Here is a 17,387-nt window from a genome sequence, read left to right as displayed (position 1 = left end):
ACGTTGAACAACATACGACAATGAAATTCCGAAATTCATAGGGAAAACCCAGTGGCACAATCAAGATCACACTGTACTTTTTTACCCACGATATCAAGATGTAACCCTTCCTTTCCTTTTCACCCTCGAAATACCTAGAATTAAAATATAATTACGACAAATGAACGAGACCAACGTAATAAATTCAAAAAACAAATTCATCGTTTAATTTCGAGTTATACAATTTATTGCGAAGCGGCAGCCAATTCAGCTTGAACTTTTCTCCAGTTATCTAAAGGGCCATGGTCTGATCTAAACTGAACGTTACATCCATCCGGAGCAAATCGTCCAGCTTCTTTGAGTTTTTCATATTCATCACGTTCGTATTTCGTAAATCCGAATTTTTTACTGACATAAATCTAAAAACACATCAAGATAATTAGAAATCAACACTCGGCTTATCTGAGTATTGAAAAATCGAAATACTAAAAAATCGTACTTTTTGACGGCCAGGGAACTTGAATTTGGCACGTCTCAAAGCTTCAATAACGGCTGCTCGGTAACGATCGGAAGAACGAACGCTCATGATGGCTTGGCCAATTCGAACTCTAGCAACGGTTCCTTGTGGTTTGCCGAAAGCTCCTCGCATACCAGTTTGCAATCTAGACAAGCGATCATCAATAATAATAGTACTACATACTGATAGTGATAACAATTAAAAACACCGGCAGAAACACAATTCTCACCTATCAGCTCCGGCACATGACAACATTTTATTGATTCTAATAACGTGGAAAGGATGTAATCGCATACGAATGTGGAATTGATCTTTACCGCAATGTTTAACTAAATATTTATTAGCGCAGATACGGCCGGCTTCCAATGCTTCGGATGATAACTGTTCATATTCATCTGATACCTGATAACAATGTACATACGATTTTAGATCTTTCGTATCAGGAATGTACGGAATACAACGAAACACAATGAAACACTCACCAGGTGAACACACAGAGGGAAGTCATCAACTCTAGCTTTCTTTTTGCCTAAATCGAAGATACGGATTTTAGAGTCTGGTACACCACGACAAAACCGACTTTTCGGGTACGGTTTGTTCTTACAATATCGATAACTGAAACAAAAGTCATCGTACTACAGATGGAATTACTCTTATTAAATTTTTGAGCATAATCTGATGGTTTAAAGACGTGAATTAGAATAGAACAGATTGTTCAGATGAGCACCCTCTTGGGTAGATTTACTCAATTATATACGAAAATTGATAACTTACCACCGCGCCGGACGACGCCCCATCTTGACTGTAATACAATAGAGCAAAACGTATTAGAAAATGTGTTTTAGTGAGTATAATTAACTGAACTTTTTTAATAAATGAGAATAATACTTACCAATTCCAAGTTCGGACCAAGCACTTCACTTTTTTTGATAAAAAAAAACACATGTGTGCAACGATGGCATTTTTTAGTGCCTCCGTTGTTCCCAGGTGCCTTCATAGCTCAACCCGGCCATCTCAGTGACCCCCCCCCCGCTCGCCTTCCAATCCATCTCGTTTGGTGTTTGTAAAACGTCATTTCGAATTCCGATTAATTAGTTTTTATAGTAGAATCGTGATAAACGCAAGTGAATTCGTTGATTTTTACCTCAAATCGATTGTTTTCGAATATCTATTTTATTCTCGGAATATGTTTTATTCATGGTGAAAACACACTCGGTCGTACTATGGTGTTTCCCGTCATACGACTCCTATTACAGTGAAATAAACTCAAAATTTTGAAATGTTCTCTGCTCAAACTTCCACTCAAGATTTGAATAGATCATTTATCAGTTTCGCGGATCCTGAGGAAGTCGAACCATGGAAGGGCGTTTTTACCAATTCGCTGAGAAAAGTACGTAATTCTATCTCGTATCATAATAATCTAGTTGTAGATAACTATGCTTCTAGTCACTAAAGTACCTCCACATCTTATCAATCAGCGATGTCCACTGTCCATTATTTTCGGCGTCGTAATCTGTGGGTAGATTAATTATTTGAGGAATTCATCTCGAGTAGAAAAGCGCCCACGTTAGCTATTCAATGTTGGTGAATATCAGATCGTATCGAATTGGTCAACTTGACTTTTTAAATGTCACTCGTATTCGTGTTAGGAATTTGCTACAAGAGTCATTCCGATTTGTCACCAGAATACGGATATTAATATGAATCACTGTGCATATTTTTAATACTACACTATACGCTACGTACGACTGGTTTATCACTTGATTGTTTCGTTATTCTCTCAGATCGTCGATTTTTTTTAATCATTCGGAATTTCGTTTATTTACCATGTTGATTTATCTCGGCTTCGCAGTATGTGAGATAAAACAATTGATAATTTGCTAAAATCGATTTTAAAACCCTGCACGTTTTTATTCGGTGTCCCAGGTCCCTACAACAATTCATACAATTTATGATAACCCAAAAATTGGCCATTTGAAGGAAAAAAATAAACCGAAGTCGTAACGAATAAATATCTATGCGGGACATATTAACGAACCGTGTGAATGAATGAAATCCAATAATCCACTTTAGGTAACCGGTGAATATCTTGAAGATTCTATATTTCTGCAATACATATAACTGCGATGAGAGTCCTTTTAAACAGGTCGGGCGAACTAATTAAAATGTTCAAAAATCGTTTTCAATATTCCCCTGTTCCTTCGACGTCTCTTCCACTTTCCAAAAATAGAAGAAAATTCGCCATTTACGTCATCAAACAACGAAAAGTGATCCATAATAGGAAACTGCTACTGATCATGGGCGTTAGTGAATAAAATTCGCGAAAAAATTAATTCTTCTCGCCGTATCCAGCTTCTGTCTGCCTGATAATATTTTACCTACTAGTCAAATTGAAAAAAAAATACCCCGAGTAAAAAAATTTACAAGATACAAGATGCTTTACCCTTATTCTACACGTTTGGTGGAAAATAACGCGTAGGTATTCGAAATAATTCTGCTTTACCACGCTAAAAAATTTCACCTCGTACCTTTTTTACCATTTTTTACTCGTTATACGCTCGTAAAGGGTATTTTTAAATATTCTCGAGTTATTTTTAAAGCATTTTTCCATTTTCACCCGATGTACTCGTATATTCCAGTCGAAGGAATTTTTTTTTTCGTATTTTACGACGCGACTCGTATATTTTCAGTCGAGTGAAATTTTACTCGTAAATAGAAAATTTATAACAACGCACGCGAATCTTCGTTCGCCAAAATTTTCGGTATTGGGCATGGTATTTTGGCGGAGGGGAAGGAGAGGGTGCAGAATACTATTGAGACGTGTCCAGAATAAATCTCATCTAATCGGAAATTATTATTATTGCTTAATATATGTTGTATTGTTTGTTTCAAGGTGCTGGAGCAAGTTCATCCATCCCTGACGGCCGGAGAGGATGCTCTGGAGTATGTGGAGAGGTTGATTATTCAGTTATTGAGTATGCTGTGCTTGAAACCTTCTCCACATAGTATTTCCGATGTAGAAGACAGAGTGCGAACCACGTTTCCGACACCTATTGATAAATGGGCTCTGGATGATGCGAAGGAAGCGTTGGAAAAGTACAAAAGACGTAATGGTCAGCTCGTCTTGCCTGTTGAACGTGTTCATCAGATGTTGCAAAAAGTGAGTGCTTTTTTGAAACAGAGAATGATTGTTTTTACGTACAAAAGTCGGTATTAATTTCGTTTCGTAATTTGATTCTGAATCGTGATTCAAATGTGAAAGTCTCGAAATTGAAATTTCAAGGGGTGAGCTATTTTGAGGAACTGTAGTAAGACTTTGACCTCACAGAGTCGATCCAGCGCCTTACCCTTCCTTTTTTGAAATAAAATTCGAGGACAGTTCTCGCCAATTCTTGGTTTTGAAAAATTCTGATCCAAAAAATTGGTCAACTTGTACCATCCATATTTTTATTTTGTGAACAAGTTACTTATTCACGACTTATTTTCTTCAATCTGCTTATTCGTTTGGAATTTGAATTAATAAATGAATCATGTTTACGCAGACGCACGAATTCGAGAAAAGTCCATCAAAATAAAAGGAATGAGTAATCAATAAACATAGATAAAAATATGTAGATTAGATAGGCAAAACTAGTTAAGGCCGCTTTTCTTTTACTGCTCTAGCAGAATACGAAATTAAACTGTTCCTTCTTGGAACATTACTTTCAGAATATTTCTATAATTTTTCTGTATTGACTCAATTTTTAGGTATTTGAATTTTTGAAAAATTCATGAAGTCAGTCTACATAACTTTTTTTTTACTAAGCAAACCGCACATATCTCTGAAGGAGACCCTAGTGAAAATTTGTAGATAGGTAACACTCGGTTCAGCTTCAGTTCGGCTATAAAATGTCCATCAATGTAATAAAATAACAATGTAACGTTTCTTTGTCTACGTATTATTTCATTATCGATTCACACAGTTATTTCCTTTTTATCGAGAATGTTACAGCTTGATAAGCATTTTCTCTGGATGAAATCGAACCTCTATTCCGGTACACGTGGGAGAGTCTACAAAATGTGATAAAAAATTAAAAATCGAAAACAACTACTGAAATTGAATGATCTCCTTCAATTTTTTTCTATATAGTCGGACAAAAAGTATATCAGGAATTTGCTACTTATTGTGTTGATCTTTTGATTTCTCGCGGAAGCAGGCGTTTTGCGGGGGGGGGGGGCGGCTCATTTTCTCGATTTTGTTGATTAAAGAAAAAAATGACCGTGATTGTAAAAGGATGGATCCCCTGACTTCAGATACGGATTCAAACAATCTGATCTCTTGCTCAGATGCATTTTATTCCACTTCAAATGCACTTCCTGAGCAATTTTGACTGATTTTTTTGCCCAATTATGCCATCAATAATATTTTTAATTTTCAGAAAATAAGGAGGGTAAAAAGAAGTGCAGGGGCTGAATTAAAAAAACAAGGTAATTCTAAAAGAAAAATTGATAAACCGCATTTCACAGGATTTTTCAATTTTTAGCGATTTCTTCTTTTTTTTAGGGAGGGGGGAGAGGAAGTGGTGTCAATGTAGGGGCGTTAGAAGGGCCGAATCAAAAAAATGAGTTGATATTGGTATTCAGCGCTCTTGAAAATGTGTAAAACGATTCGTCACATGATATTTAACATTATTTCATAAATTTACAAAATTTTATGGCTCCTCACCTCACCCCCTACGATTTTGCAAATCTCATCACAAAAAGTTCATTCAGGCATGAAATTCGGTCACTTAAAAAGTGACTTGGTCACTTATTTCACTTGCAAGCCAAAAAAAAGTGACTTTGGTCACATTTATTTTTCATGAAAATCCTTCAGAATCATCACTTTAAAAAAAATTAAAAATCAACTGTTCAACATTAAAAATGTAAGACGATGTGATTTGATAGAGCCGATATTTTCCAACCCGTACAAAGGTAGATCGAAAGATCAGGCAAAAATTTATCACCTGTCAGAATTGCAAGTGCTAAAGTGCCTTTTTCGATTTTTGGTGAATTTTTGAAAATCAAATGGCCAAAATTGAGGGGGAAAAATCAAAATTTTACCTAATGGACCAAAAAAGCTGAAATTTGGGATATACCCTATTTTTGACACGCCAAATTGATTGGAAACTGTTTCAACCCGTTTTTAGCAGTTCTGGAGCCTCCAGAAAGTTTTTGAAACTTGAAATTTCCCAAAATTTCATCAAACGGAGATGGAAAGCTGAAATTCATTTTTCGAACTAATTTTTGCGGCTTTCCATTTCCATTTGATGAAATGTTGTGGGAATTTCGAGTTTCAAACATCTGCTGAAGGCTCCAGAACTGCTCAAAACGGGTTGGAACAGTTTCCAATCGATTTGGCGTGTCGAAAATAGAGTATATCTCAAATTTTAGTATTCTTGGTCATTTTGGTAAAATTTTGATTTTTTTCTCTGATTTTTGGCCTAAATTTGATTTTCAAAAATTCACCAAAAATCGAAAAAGGCACCTTGACACTTGAAATTTTGACAGGTGAAATTTTTGCTCGATCTTTCAATCTACCTTTGTACGGTTTAGAAAATTTCGTGCAAGTCCTATGTTGGAACGCAAAATCTGCGATTTTGGCAGACCTGTCACTCAGAATGGTCGCCATTTTGTAAGTAGGGCCACTTTTTTTTAGGAAATGGGCTAGAAATGTTCCTTAGGACTCCTTATTTAAGAAAAGAGTTGTCCCAGAGGATCGACCGGGGGAGGGGGTTTCCATGGATCCTCCTGTCTGCTCCTCAACTAACATAATATTATATATTTTGCTCTCATTTCTCAAAATTTTGGTCACTTTTTCTCAAATTTTAGGTCACTGTTTTGCTATTTTTCAGTCACTGAAGTCACTAAAAAAAATTGAATAGTGGATTGCATGCCTGTTCATTGAGTTTTTTCAAGTTTGTGAAGACAAGTATAGCTCCAAAAATTTAAAAAGCTTTTGAAAATGAAGCTTTAAAAAAGAGCGTAACAACTTTGAACTTTGAAAATTTTTGGAAATTACTTCTAAAACGATTTTTAACTGCCTTTAAAACACTCCGACTGGCTTTCTCCAAGTTGTAGCAGCCCCGTGCAATCAAACACTAAAGTTGAACGTTACGACGAAGAAATTTCAACTGCTAAAAAAATAACAATCCCCACTTTTCTGGTCTCAAGAGACCTTCCTCCTTTCCTGTGAAGATGCCTACAAAAAAATTGAGCTAAATCAGAGGTCTTGAACCTAAAACCGAGCTGATTTGACGTAATGATCCAAATGAAATTTTTTATTAATTTTTTTTTTTGAAATGGCACCTCTTCACTTTATCTGGGTTTTCTATGCTGAAAAAAAAACATGAAAATGTGAGATGAAATAAAAAAAAAATCGTGAATATCCCTCCATTTTGTGCCAAAAAGCGACAATTTTCCTTCATTTTTACTAAAATGAAAATTTTTTCAAAGTAACCCAATAAAACAACCGAAAATACAAAAAGAAGTGCGTGAGGTAAAGGATCTAAAATTTTGAGGAAAATTTTTCTCACCAAAGGACATCATGTGAGATTATTAGGATAGGAAGAAAATTGGAGTGGGAGCTGATTTCACCTACTTATTCGACTGTACCAACCATTTTGCAAACTTCACGATTATTCAAAATATAAAACACGCTTATGACCACCAAAATAAGGTGGAATTTTGTGCAAAACTCCAAAATGGCAACGATTTTCACTTGATCCCCAAAACTGACAATTTTGTGGGCCGATAACCCCTCCTTCACTCCTCCAAAAACTGACGATCTTTTTTAACTAGCTCCAAAATTGAGAATATTGTATCTTCAGCAAAAATTCTTCTTTACCTGAAAAAATATATTGAAATTTCGCTACCAATCCAAAAATGATATGTAATGCTGAAAATGGTTTTTTTTGTGAATTTTTGCAATTTAAATAAAACACATTCTCTTGCAACCCAATTCATCGAAATGGATTTAAATTTTGCCCTGAACTTTGAAAAAAAAGTGAATTTCTGTATTTTTGCAATGATGATGGGGAAGTTTTCACTTTGACCTCAAAATTGATACTTCTTGTGGATGTTTTATTTGTGCCGGAGACGAAAGAAAGGAGGAGAATTAAACCTTGAGAAATAAGAAACACTGTGCTCGAGATCATGCCCAACTTTTGGAAAAAATTCTGCAATATTTCTGGACGACTTTTTGCCTCTATAGGAGTTTCCATATATTACACGGTTCGGATTTTACCTTCATCAAACGTCGAATACTGCTAACAAAATTAATTCCAGGCCAAGAAATGGCTAAAAATAGGAAAAACAACGCTGTTCTGGGGAACGAGAAATTTTTTTTAGGTGAAATACTACAAACGCAGACGCACGAAGAGGAAAACAATTACACGAGAAATAACCAACTCCAGGACAGACGAACGAACGAAAACAAATTAAAATGTTTACAGGCTATTTAGCATTTTAGCTGAATAACGTTTACTTTGATTAATTCGTCGGAAAACTCATTAAATATTACGACGACTCGTTCGCGATGGAAATTTAAAAAAATGGGGGCTCGTTTCACGATAATTTTACTTTTTTTTTCTCTTTCTATCGGTATGGTTTCTTTTTCATCGCATGGACGATTTTAAAATTAAGGTTTTATATATTTTTTTTGTTGTATTTTTTACAGGAGGTTTTGCAGTATAAATTGGATATGCAGGTGATCGTATTTATCGTTGCTGTACTCGAATACATCTCGGCTGATTTATTCAAGGTAAATTGAAGCCAGTTATCTTTAAATACCTGTAGTACCTGTACTAGAAACTATTTAGTTGAACAACTAGCATAGCGTAGCAGTGTCAACATAACGTTACTTTCACGGTTAATTAACTCTTTGGTACCTTTTGTTTTTCCAGCTGACTGGTAATTACGTTAAGAATACGCATCATGCGGAGATCACGTGTCAAGATATCAGAGTCGCTATGTGCGCTGATAAAGTAATTATATCAAAGATCGTATGTAAAATCATTTTCATCATCTCATATTCCGAAATCCATTCATTATTATTACCTATCTCTAAGAAAATATTACCTTTTTTCCTCAAAATCGAAATTTTCGCAGAATATGCGTATTTTTCATAGATTTACTTAATCATCCTTCTCCACTTCACTTTCACGTCAATGGTTCCTTTTATGTACTTACTCATTTGGTGAGAGAGAATTGGGAATACGGACTGATCGTGATCATTTTTCGTGACGTTTGCACTGCAGTATCTACGAGATTTTATTTTATGATCAGTCGGTAATGGTGGTAAAATTGAAATCGTGGTTTTGAATTGAAACGTCATAATGCACGTGGGAAAGGAAAATACCTAATCAAAATGACCCCTCATCTTGTTCATACAAGTATTATTTGTACCATTTTAATCGTTTTAATTTCGAATCATTTCCATTCTAGGTCTTATCAGACATGTTTACTCACAATGGTACCGAAAGTGGAAACGAAAACGATATAAATATAGAAAACAGTACGTACGAATACGCTGTCAAAGATTTTATACACGACGAAAAACAGCACTTGAGGAATTTAAATATGATCAACAAGGTGTTTCTGGAAGAGATAAATAACGTTTTACCTATTCACGAAATAGAGGTATGATTGATTCGAATTTCAAATACGATGGACGAACTTGAATGGGGGTTAAATTGATAAATATATTTTGCTATGATTTGTTTGGCAGGATCTTCAAAACATGTTCCAGAATTTGAACGATATAAGTGATCTGACCTTTACAATCGTTGCCTCTTTCGAAGACATCTTGGAAATGAGTGAAGATAAACAACCACCTTTGGTGGGCAGTTGTTTGGAAGAATTTGCAGAGGTATGCATCGTTGATATAGGGTATTTTGAAAGTAAAATGGTTGAAAAGCAGTTTCCAGTTCTACATCAACTCGAATCAAAAATGAAATTAGGTCCTTTGATTTCGCTCAATTTTTTTTTACGTGTTCCTTCAATCGTCTAATAAGATAGGTCTTTCGCTGTCATTTCAGTCCCTATCCTAAAATTTGGAGTAAATTTGTTTGCATTATTTCGAAGAGAATGAATAGAAAATTTAAAATTGCTAATTTTCGAAAAACTCAGAACAGAACTTGCAATGAAAAATTTCACTTTTCATAACACACTGATCGAAAACTGCCATTTAAAATTCAAAAAATTACTATGATACTCTTTTTTACCCTTATCTTAACAAAATTAATCCTGAAACAATCCTGAAAAAAGATTTTGACCACTTTGTGTAGTGGGGAGGGGAGGGGGTGGGGGTCAAGGGCCCCAAAATTAACAAAAATTCAAAAAAAATGGCGAAGATGTGGTCAAAATTACAAAAAATTCATAATGTCTTGTGACGTGTCGTTTGTTAGGTTTTTGAGGGGTCTGAGTTCGAATATTTGCTTATTTTTTTGAAACAACCCTTCAACCCCTCCCTTCCTCTCCATTTTGAAAAAGAAAGAAATTGTGATACTATTTGGTGTGACATGTCGACTTTCACTAATTCGTGGTCGCTGAATTCGAATATGTATTCATTTTTTGGATTTAATTTCTTAGTGTGCTTTTAACCCCCCCCCCAACCATTGAATTTTGAAAAAATTATGAGAATGCGATGTGACATGTCGATTTCTACTAATTTGAGGACGCTGAATTCGAATATTTGTCAATTTTTTGGATTTGACCTCTCAGTGTCCCTCTAGCTCCTCTCTCAAACCTCGTAAAAAAGGAAAAATCTTGAAAATATAGCGTGACATGTATTGAATAAAGAGTAGTAGTGAATGAAGAAAAATTGAGCGAAATCGAGAGACTCGGACTCAATTTTTGATTCAACTTGATATGGAATAAGCCTGGAAAAACTCTAAACGACGTGTAATGATTGAATAATTGTATTGTTTTTTTTGTAGGATGAAGAATTTGAAGTTTATTCTCGATATACAGCTGACTTATTGCAAGCCAACGGTCCCAATCTAATTATAGATTTGCTATCGCGACATAATCGCTTAGACGTGTTACCATCAGCTGGCCAGGGGTTTAGAGAAGCCGTCAAATATTATTTACCGAGGTTACTTCGGTATCCTATATGGCACTGTTTGGCATATTTCGATTATATCAAGGTAAGTTAAAGCGAGAACTTTCGTAATACTGGTGAGATTTTAGTCAAAAGAAAAAAAGTTTACTAATTGAGATGTTTTTTGAACTTGAAGATTTCTTTTTCTAACAAACTAAAATCAGAAGTAGTCCATGTGCTCTTAAGTATTTATTATGATGATTATTTTCGAAAATTTTATCCATCATTTAACAAATAGCTACAAAAAAATGTTTACAGTTCCAAAAAATCAAGTCATTGAAAAATAAATTCGTAAAAAAAATGACTGCCCGAATTTCAGTGCATTTTTCGATTTTGAAAACCAAATTGGAGGAAAATTGCAAGAAAAATCAAAATTTTGCCAAATTGAACTAGAAAGCTAAAATTCAATGTACACCTTATTTTCGACTCCCTGAAGAAGTCTCCAACAGATTTTTAAAAGTTAAAGATTTCCTCAAAAATGAAGATTTTGAACAGGCTAAAACCGATTTTGGAAAAATGGGTAGTAACCGGTCAAAAGAGGCGTTAACTAGAACCAATCACGTTTATACGCGCTTAAGTTGATTTGGACTGTTTTTATAGCTTTTTTGAAAATCTGAAATTTCCGAAGTATGGCGTGGAGACTCCAAAATGACTTGAAATCACCGACAGTCGAATCGGCGCGTTAAAATTAGTATTTAAGTTGAATTTTAGCTTTCCGACTTCATTGGGTAAAATATTGAGGTAATTTCAGCTTTCAAAAATCTGTTGAAGGCTTCAGAACTGCTCAAAACGGTTTGAAGTCGTCCTCAATGGAATCAGGGAGTCAAAATCAAGGTGTTCAGCTTTCTGTGTCAATTTAGTAAAATTTTAATTTTTTTTGAATTTTTGAAATCAATTTTATTTTTTAAAAATTCAACAAAAAATGCCTTTAGTATGCTCTTTTGATTTAGCTTTGCCCTGTTCAATCGTGAGAAACCATTCATTAACAGTACGATAATTTTCTTACAGATATTTCAAGATATTTCGATAAAAGAAGCAGATAAAGACGATCTATACGAGGTCGACAGAGATAATTTAGAACAGTTAGAAGGACTGTTGAAACCCCTACAAGCGGACATGACTAAATTACTGCGTAATTTACCCGAAAAGTAGGTGTCATTGGTGAAAGCGTTAATTATTACAAATTACTAATATGTCTACCTATTTATTTTTAAACTACTTAATTGATTAATCGCTTCGATGATTTGTTTGAATAGCGAAAAAGAATACGGAGCTCGTTTACATGGGAAACTACGACACACCGTGTTGATGGAAAAAATCAACGAAATGAAAAGAACCGTCGACGGATTCGAGTCCAAGTATTCTAAACAATTTTGTACTGAATTATTAAGAGGTACGATACCCCTAAATATCAACGTTCGAAAAAGAAAAGAAATTAATAAAAGGTGATTTTTTTCGACAGAGGACTTTTTAATGGTACAAAGCGGTGGTAAACGTGCGGCCGAAAGAAGAGCTACGCTTTTCGACGGCATCCTGGTGCTCTGTAAACGTAAAAGATCAGCGCCAATTTCTAGTCAGGTTGGTCCTGGTGGAGTTCCCATCGATTATAAGCTCAAAGATATCATATTTATAAGAAAAGTCGAAATTAAAGATAGAGACGATACCGATGGTAAGAAATTTATATCGTTCAATAATAATCAGCTCTGTATGAAACACGTAATAATCGTTATTTTGTTCTATTCTGTTCTTAGAAGTGAAAAACGCATTTGAAATAGTTCCCAGAGATCAATTACCGTTCACTTTTTTAGCAAAATCGTATGAAGAAAAATGCCAATGGATGTCTGATCTGGTTATGTTGAATATTAGATGGTAAATTCATCAGACATTTCAACAACATAATTTATCGTTTTATTGTTGATTTAATACGTTCTGTGTCTTTGTAGTATGTTGGATAGAAGTTTGAATAGCGTTCTGGACGATATAGAACGTAAAAATCCATTACAAATGCCACCGGTAGAGGTTTATCGATTCGCTGAACCCGATTCTTCGAATAATATAGTTTTCGAAGGTTCAACTATCAAGGTAACGTGAAATTGGACTAGGAAAATGATATGTTTGAAAAAAATATCACGATTAAAGTGTTATTTTATTTGCAGGGTGCCACTTTAATGAAACTTATCGAAAGACTGACATTTCACGTATATACCGATGCACAATTCGATCGTACTTTTTTGATCACCTATAGAACGTTCGTCACCGCTGAGGTTTGTGTGGCAAAACGAAGAGTCTTGGAATTTGATCTGTCGAGATTTCAACGTTTATTTTCTTATTATTTTAGGAACTGTTAGAATTGCTAATCGAACGTTATAATGTTCCGGAGGCTTTGGAAGCGTTCAGTATACAAAATACCAATACTTTGACGTCCAAGGTTAAGGAAGATATTAAAAGATATAGGAAACAGTATTATCAACCTATTAAATTTCGGTGAGTTGGCTTGATTGGGGTAGATCTATGAAAATAGATTGTATGAGATTAATAGCTTTGACTTACCGATTCACGTTTTCAATTATTTTAATTTTTAAAATTTTTTTTTTTACAGAGTCTTGAATGTATTAAAACGATGGGTCGATTGTTATTTTTTCGATTTCGAGAACAACGTTGAATTGTCAACCAAACTAGACAACTTTCTAGATTCAATTAGCGAAAAATCTATGAAAAAATGGGCCATCTGCATAAAGAAAATTCTTCAAAGGAAGGCAAGTTGACTGAAAAAAAAACGATGAACTGCCACTTATTCATAAAAACATGTCTAATTCGAATTACGAATATCTTTGCAGAAAGATCCGAACGAATTATGCAGAGAAGTCACGTATGCTTTTGATCGAGCGCCTCCTCCGATCGAATGGCACATCATGCTTCCGGAAGAAGAATGGAATATTTTAACGGTACGTTTATTTTGCTGAAATTATTCCCTGTGCTTTTTTTCAATCATCTCATTTTAAATTTTTTTCACAGCTCCATCCTGTAGAAATAGCTCGCCAGCTGACTTTAATCGAATACGACATGTACAAAGTAATGAGAAGTTCCGAGCTCGTGGGAGCCGCGTGGACCAAAGAGAATAAAGAACTGCTCGCTCCTAACGTTAAGAAGATTATACAAAAATCCAACAACGTAATTAAACTGGTTTTAAATTTCGGAAATTTCGCATAGAATTTCACCGAAATAATTTCGACGTTGTTTTTTCTGCGCAGTTTTCGCTATGGTTGGAAAAAATAATCGTAGAAACGGAAAATCTTGAAGAAAGAGTTGCCATATATACTCGTCTATTGGAGATAATGAGTGTTTTATTGGATTTGAATAATTTCAACGGAGTATTTTCTATATTTTCGGCTCTTATGTCCGCTTGCGTGTATCGTCTCAGATATACTACATCTGTAAGTATTACAAAAACTAAAAAAGGGAGCTGATATTCTCAATTCGTTCTTTAAACTAGAAACTTGAATTGTAATGAAAACCTCCAATATGATTTAGAGCTGTCCACGAAATCTGCAGAAGGTTTATAACGAAGTAGAAGAATTTCATCGTCAACATCAGAAGAAATATTTGGAGAAACTTCATACGCTTAATCCACCCTGCGTGCCTTTCTTTGGTGAGATATTTTCTCCCGTCTTAATATTGACCAAAGTCCATCTGTGTCGTAAGCTCTTGAGTAATAATTCCGAATTTTTATACAGGTGTATTTTTGACCAAACTTATACACACTGAAGAAGGTAATGCGGATTTCATCAACGACCCACCCACCATTATAAATTTCTCAAAACGAAGATTCACCATGGAAATTATCAACGAAATTCAACAGTTTCAAGATAAACCCTATTGTTTAACTGTTGAGCCTAGAATTAGAGTAAGATTCTATTTTTTTTTTCGAGATGCAAATCAGTCTATTTTCACAAAGACGGAGAATGAACAACATGTCTAATGTAATTTTTTGTTGGGCAGACGTTCCTGGAGACAAAGCTTTTATCAAGTCCTTTTGAAGATTTGTCGGAAGCAGACTTCTTATCGTATTTATACGACAAATCGCTATTCATCGAACCCAAAGAACCTAAAATTGGAAAGCCTCCTTCCTTTGTAAGTTATTCCAGGTCATTTTTTTGCTACATTGGCTACTCTGCTTCTCAATAAGTATTCAAACTTCCTATTCGGAGTATTATTGGTCTCTTCATCAAAGTTACTCTGAATTTTCACATTACGAATCGAAAGCTACAAATTTAAATTTACGAGATAACTGCCTATACTGATTCTGTATATCTCGATTTACAAGATGCAAATGTATTAATCGATTAAATTACATTCCACAGCCGAGAAAATGGCCTAAATTGAACCTAAAATCACCGGGAATAAAGCTTCGTGGATCGTCGCAGTCGTACAAATCTAGTCACACGCCGAGTCTGAAGCCTAACGTGATATTCGAAGACGATCATCCGGCCGGTGGAGTATCGCCAGGAGTAGTCGGTTGCATTCCTAATTCGAAAATTCCTCGACAATTGAATCTGAAGCCGTCACCAGGTTCGATGGTTCCGATGAATACGTCATCCGGCGGACCATTTTCACCTTCTACTAAAGAGTTCGCCGTATTTACTCCTATTTTTTTCGGCCCTGGCGATTCGAATGGTCGGATACCGTCACGAAAGCAAACCTGCGACATGATCTCTTCGAACTCTGAAGAATCGCAAACTGGTACATCGATGACCGAAGATAGTGAGAATGGTAATTTCTTGGATGGTCCCCCCGAAGGACCTCCACTGCCTCCTAGACGACCTCCGCCTAAAATGCCACCGATGATGTATGATGTAAGTGTGCTCGAGAAATGGAAATATCGCATTAATTTCGCGGCTAATCTCGAAACTGTTCTTTTTTACAGCTGCCTAGTCCTAATTTACCCCCTCGAGATATAAGCCCGCCGCCATTACCGCCGCGAAGGGATTCCTTACACATACGTCAAAGTTCAGTGGACACGACTCGCATCATGTTCGAACCAATGTCGCCATTTTTACCTCCTCTTAGCGGCGTCCAAGATGCAAACGGTACGAATAATAATTTCACCGACAGCGTCGCAGATAAACGTCATTTCGGTGAGTAACAATGCCCCGAATCGAAGCATGAATTGATTTTTTTCGATCGGGTGCCTGTTACGATGTTCTCGACGCTGTGTTTTTTTTTCATTTTCTATTCTTTTCTGAATTTTGGTTTATTTTTTTTGTTTTGATTTATTTTTTTCTCCCCTTTGTAGATTTTATTTCGAGTTTCAACAACTATAACTCTAGTGAATTTGATAATGGATCGGATTCTGAAATGAGTCCCGATACTTTGTCTCAGAATCCTCTTTTATTTCCTAAACATTCTGATTTACTGGTATGTGTTTTTCGTTTGTTTTTTTTTTCATTTTTTATTTTTGAATTTTCGCTTTTATGTGTATTGTGTATGTGTTTCTACTTGTTTCATTTCCTGTTATTTTAATGTTTTATCACGCTCGTAGATAATTTTAATATGGTAAAATTCTCCTTGCACGAAAGGGGAAATTCGTTGTTGAATTTTTACTCATAGGAGTGTTTTTTTCATTGCAGGTATTCGACGATATTTTTCCAAATCAAAATCATATTGTAGAGGAAACAAATGATCAAAAAACTCCCCCGTGTTCGACGACGAACGCATTTTTTCCATCATCGATGCCTCAAACATTCCTCCCCGAATGGTCTGCTGTTCCGAAAATTCATCCTTTACCCAACGTATCACTCCCTCAGCACGAAGATACCCATAAACCTGTACCGAGATCGATCATAATACGTAGAACCGTACCTTCGATGTTCCAATTCAACGTGAATCGAAATTCCAATAGTGATAAAAGTTTCGCTGGCGAGAAAACCGACTGATGGTCGTCTAGTAATCGAAACATAATATTATTGATCTCATTACTAGCGAATGCATTTATTACGAATTCTGTCGTTTTGTAAGCTGACGCTCGTTTTTTTTTTTTTTACAAAGGATACTTACCTACCATTTTTTAAAAGTATATTTCGCTAGTACCAAAGCTATCAGATATTTCTTCCATCCGTGATGTTTTTTTTTTGTAGTGATACGAATAATATGTATTCTTTTTTTTTTTTTAAATTATTAATTAATCGTTTATTTGTATATTTTCGCGATGATTTTAATGGCTGTTATATTATGTTTTAAGTAGTTTTAATATTATGTGTCGGCGAATTTGTAATTCGTTCGGTGTTTTTATCGTGGATCGATGTCGATTGTTTTTGTTTTTAACCTTCGGGACCATTTTACTTTTTTTTTTAGAAGATATTTTTCTAATGTCCTTAATAAGATACCATTCGAGGCCTAATTATGCTGCAAACGTTGCTTTTTTTCAATGTACCTACGCTTCTGATAGAGATTTTTTTACGATGTGGGAGACTATTTTAGCGTAGAAGATGAACGAGATTTTCTTATAGGAATTGGTGCTTTGTATTTGTAAACAGATTTTACCATAGTAGTATGATAATTTGTTAATCGTCGTTGTCTTATTTTTTTCTGTTTTTTTATGTTCTGTCGTTTGTGTAAGTTTTTATGATGAACATATTATTTTTGTTATAATAAAGGCTAGCCTTTTTTGTGGTACTGTGTGTTATTATTTTTTAATGGTTAGTTCGTGGAATTATTCATCATTTTAGGTAGAGAAAAATTATAATTTGCGAGAACACTTTTCAGTCATTTAGT

General features: G+C 35.1%; 2 protein-coding genes across 2 annotated transcripts; one reads left to right on the top strand and one right to left on the bottom strand.

Annotated features, from left to right (window-relative positions):
- Nucleotides 1-179: 179 nt before the first annotated feature.
- LOC135844050 (large ribosomal subunit protein uL16-like) lies at nt 180-1,529 on the bottom strand. Its single transcript, XM_065362148.1, has 6 exons — nt 1,389-1,529; nt 1,271-1,298; nt 979-1,111; nt 726-898; nt 479-641; nt 180-398 (listed from the first exon to the last, which is right to left on the bottom strand). The coding sequence occupies exons 2-6, from the start codon at nt 1,291-1,293 to the stop codon at nt 225-227; spliced, it is 666 nt and encodes a 221-aa protein (XP_065218220.1). The 5' UTR covers nt 1,294-1,298; nt 1,389-1,529; the 3' UTR covers nt 180-224.
- Nucleotides 1,530-1,591: 62 nt separating this feature from the next.
- On the top strand, nt 1,592-17,288 carry LOC135844038 (protein son of sevenless-like). The gene is made up of 25 exons (XM_065362122.1): nt 1,592-1,886; nt 3,390-3,656; nt 8,193-8,276; nt 8,419-8,499; nt 8,960-9,154; nt 9,243-9,383; nt 10,453-10,662; nt 11,625-11,764; nt 11,873-12,009; nt 12,079-12,285; nt 12,368-12,485; nt 12,560-12,698; nt 12,773-12,880; nt 12,955-13,100; nt 13,216-13,372; nt 13,454-13,561; nt 13,632-13,787; nt 13,868-14,050; nt 14,148-14,265; nt 14,351-14,520; nt 14,616-14,747; nt 14,978-15,469; nt 15,541-15,751; nt 15,910-16,031; nt 16,244-17,288. The coding sequence occupies exons 1-25, from the start codon at nt 1,776-1,778 to the stop codon at nt 16,547-16,549; spliced, it is 4,239 nt and encodes a 1,412-aa protein (XP_065218194.1). The 5' UTR covers nt 1,592-1,775; the 3' UTR covers nt 16,550-17,288.
- The last annotated feature ends 99 nt before the right edge of the window (nt 17,289-17,387 follow it).

This window comes from Planococcus citri, chromosome 4 (assembly GCF_950023065.1).
Source record: "Planococcus citri chromosome 4, ihPlaCitr1.1, whole genome shotgun sequence".
In the NCBI taxonomy this organism is placed as follows: Eukaryota; Metazoa; Arthropoda; class Insecta; order Hemiptera; family Pseudococcidae; genus Planococcus; species Planococcus citri.
Note: the sequence above shows the minus strand (reverse complement) of the source record. Positions and strands in the feature narration are given on the sequence as shown.

Coding starts and splice junctions, on each gene's coding strand:
- LOC135844050 (XM_065362148.1), bottom strand. CDS start 1,293: ATGGGGCGTCGTCCGGCGCGGTG. Junction 1,112..1,270: donor GGGCGTCGTCCGGCGCGGTG/GTAAGTTATCAA, acceptor CTTTTGTTTCAG/TTATCGATATTGTAAGAACA. Junction 642..725: donor TCATGTGCCGGAGCTGATAG/GTGAGAATTGTG, acceptor TCGCTTGTCTAG/ATTGCAAACTGGTATGCGAG.
- LOC135844038 (XM_065362122.1), top strand. CDS start 1,776: ATGTTCTCTGCTCAAACTTCCACTCAAGATTTGAATAGATCATTTATC. Junction 13,788..13,867: donor TTATACAAAAATCCAACAAC/GTAATTAAACTG, acceptor TTTTCTGCGCAG/TTTTCGCTATGGTTGGAAAA. Junction 14,748..14,977: donor TTGGAAAGCCTCCTTCCTTT/GTAAGTTATTCC, acceptor TACATTCCACAG/CCGAGAAAATGGCCTAAATT.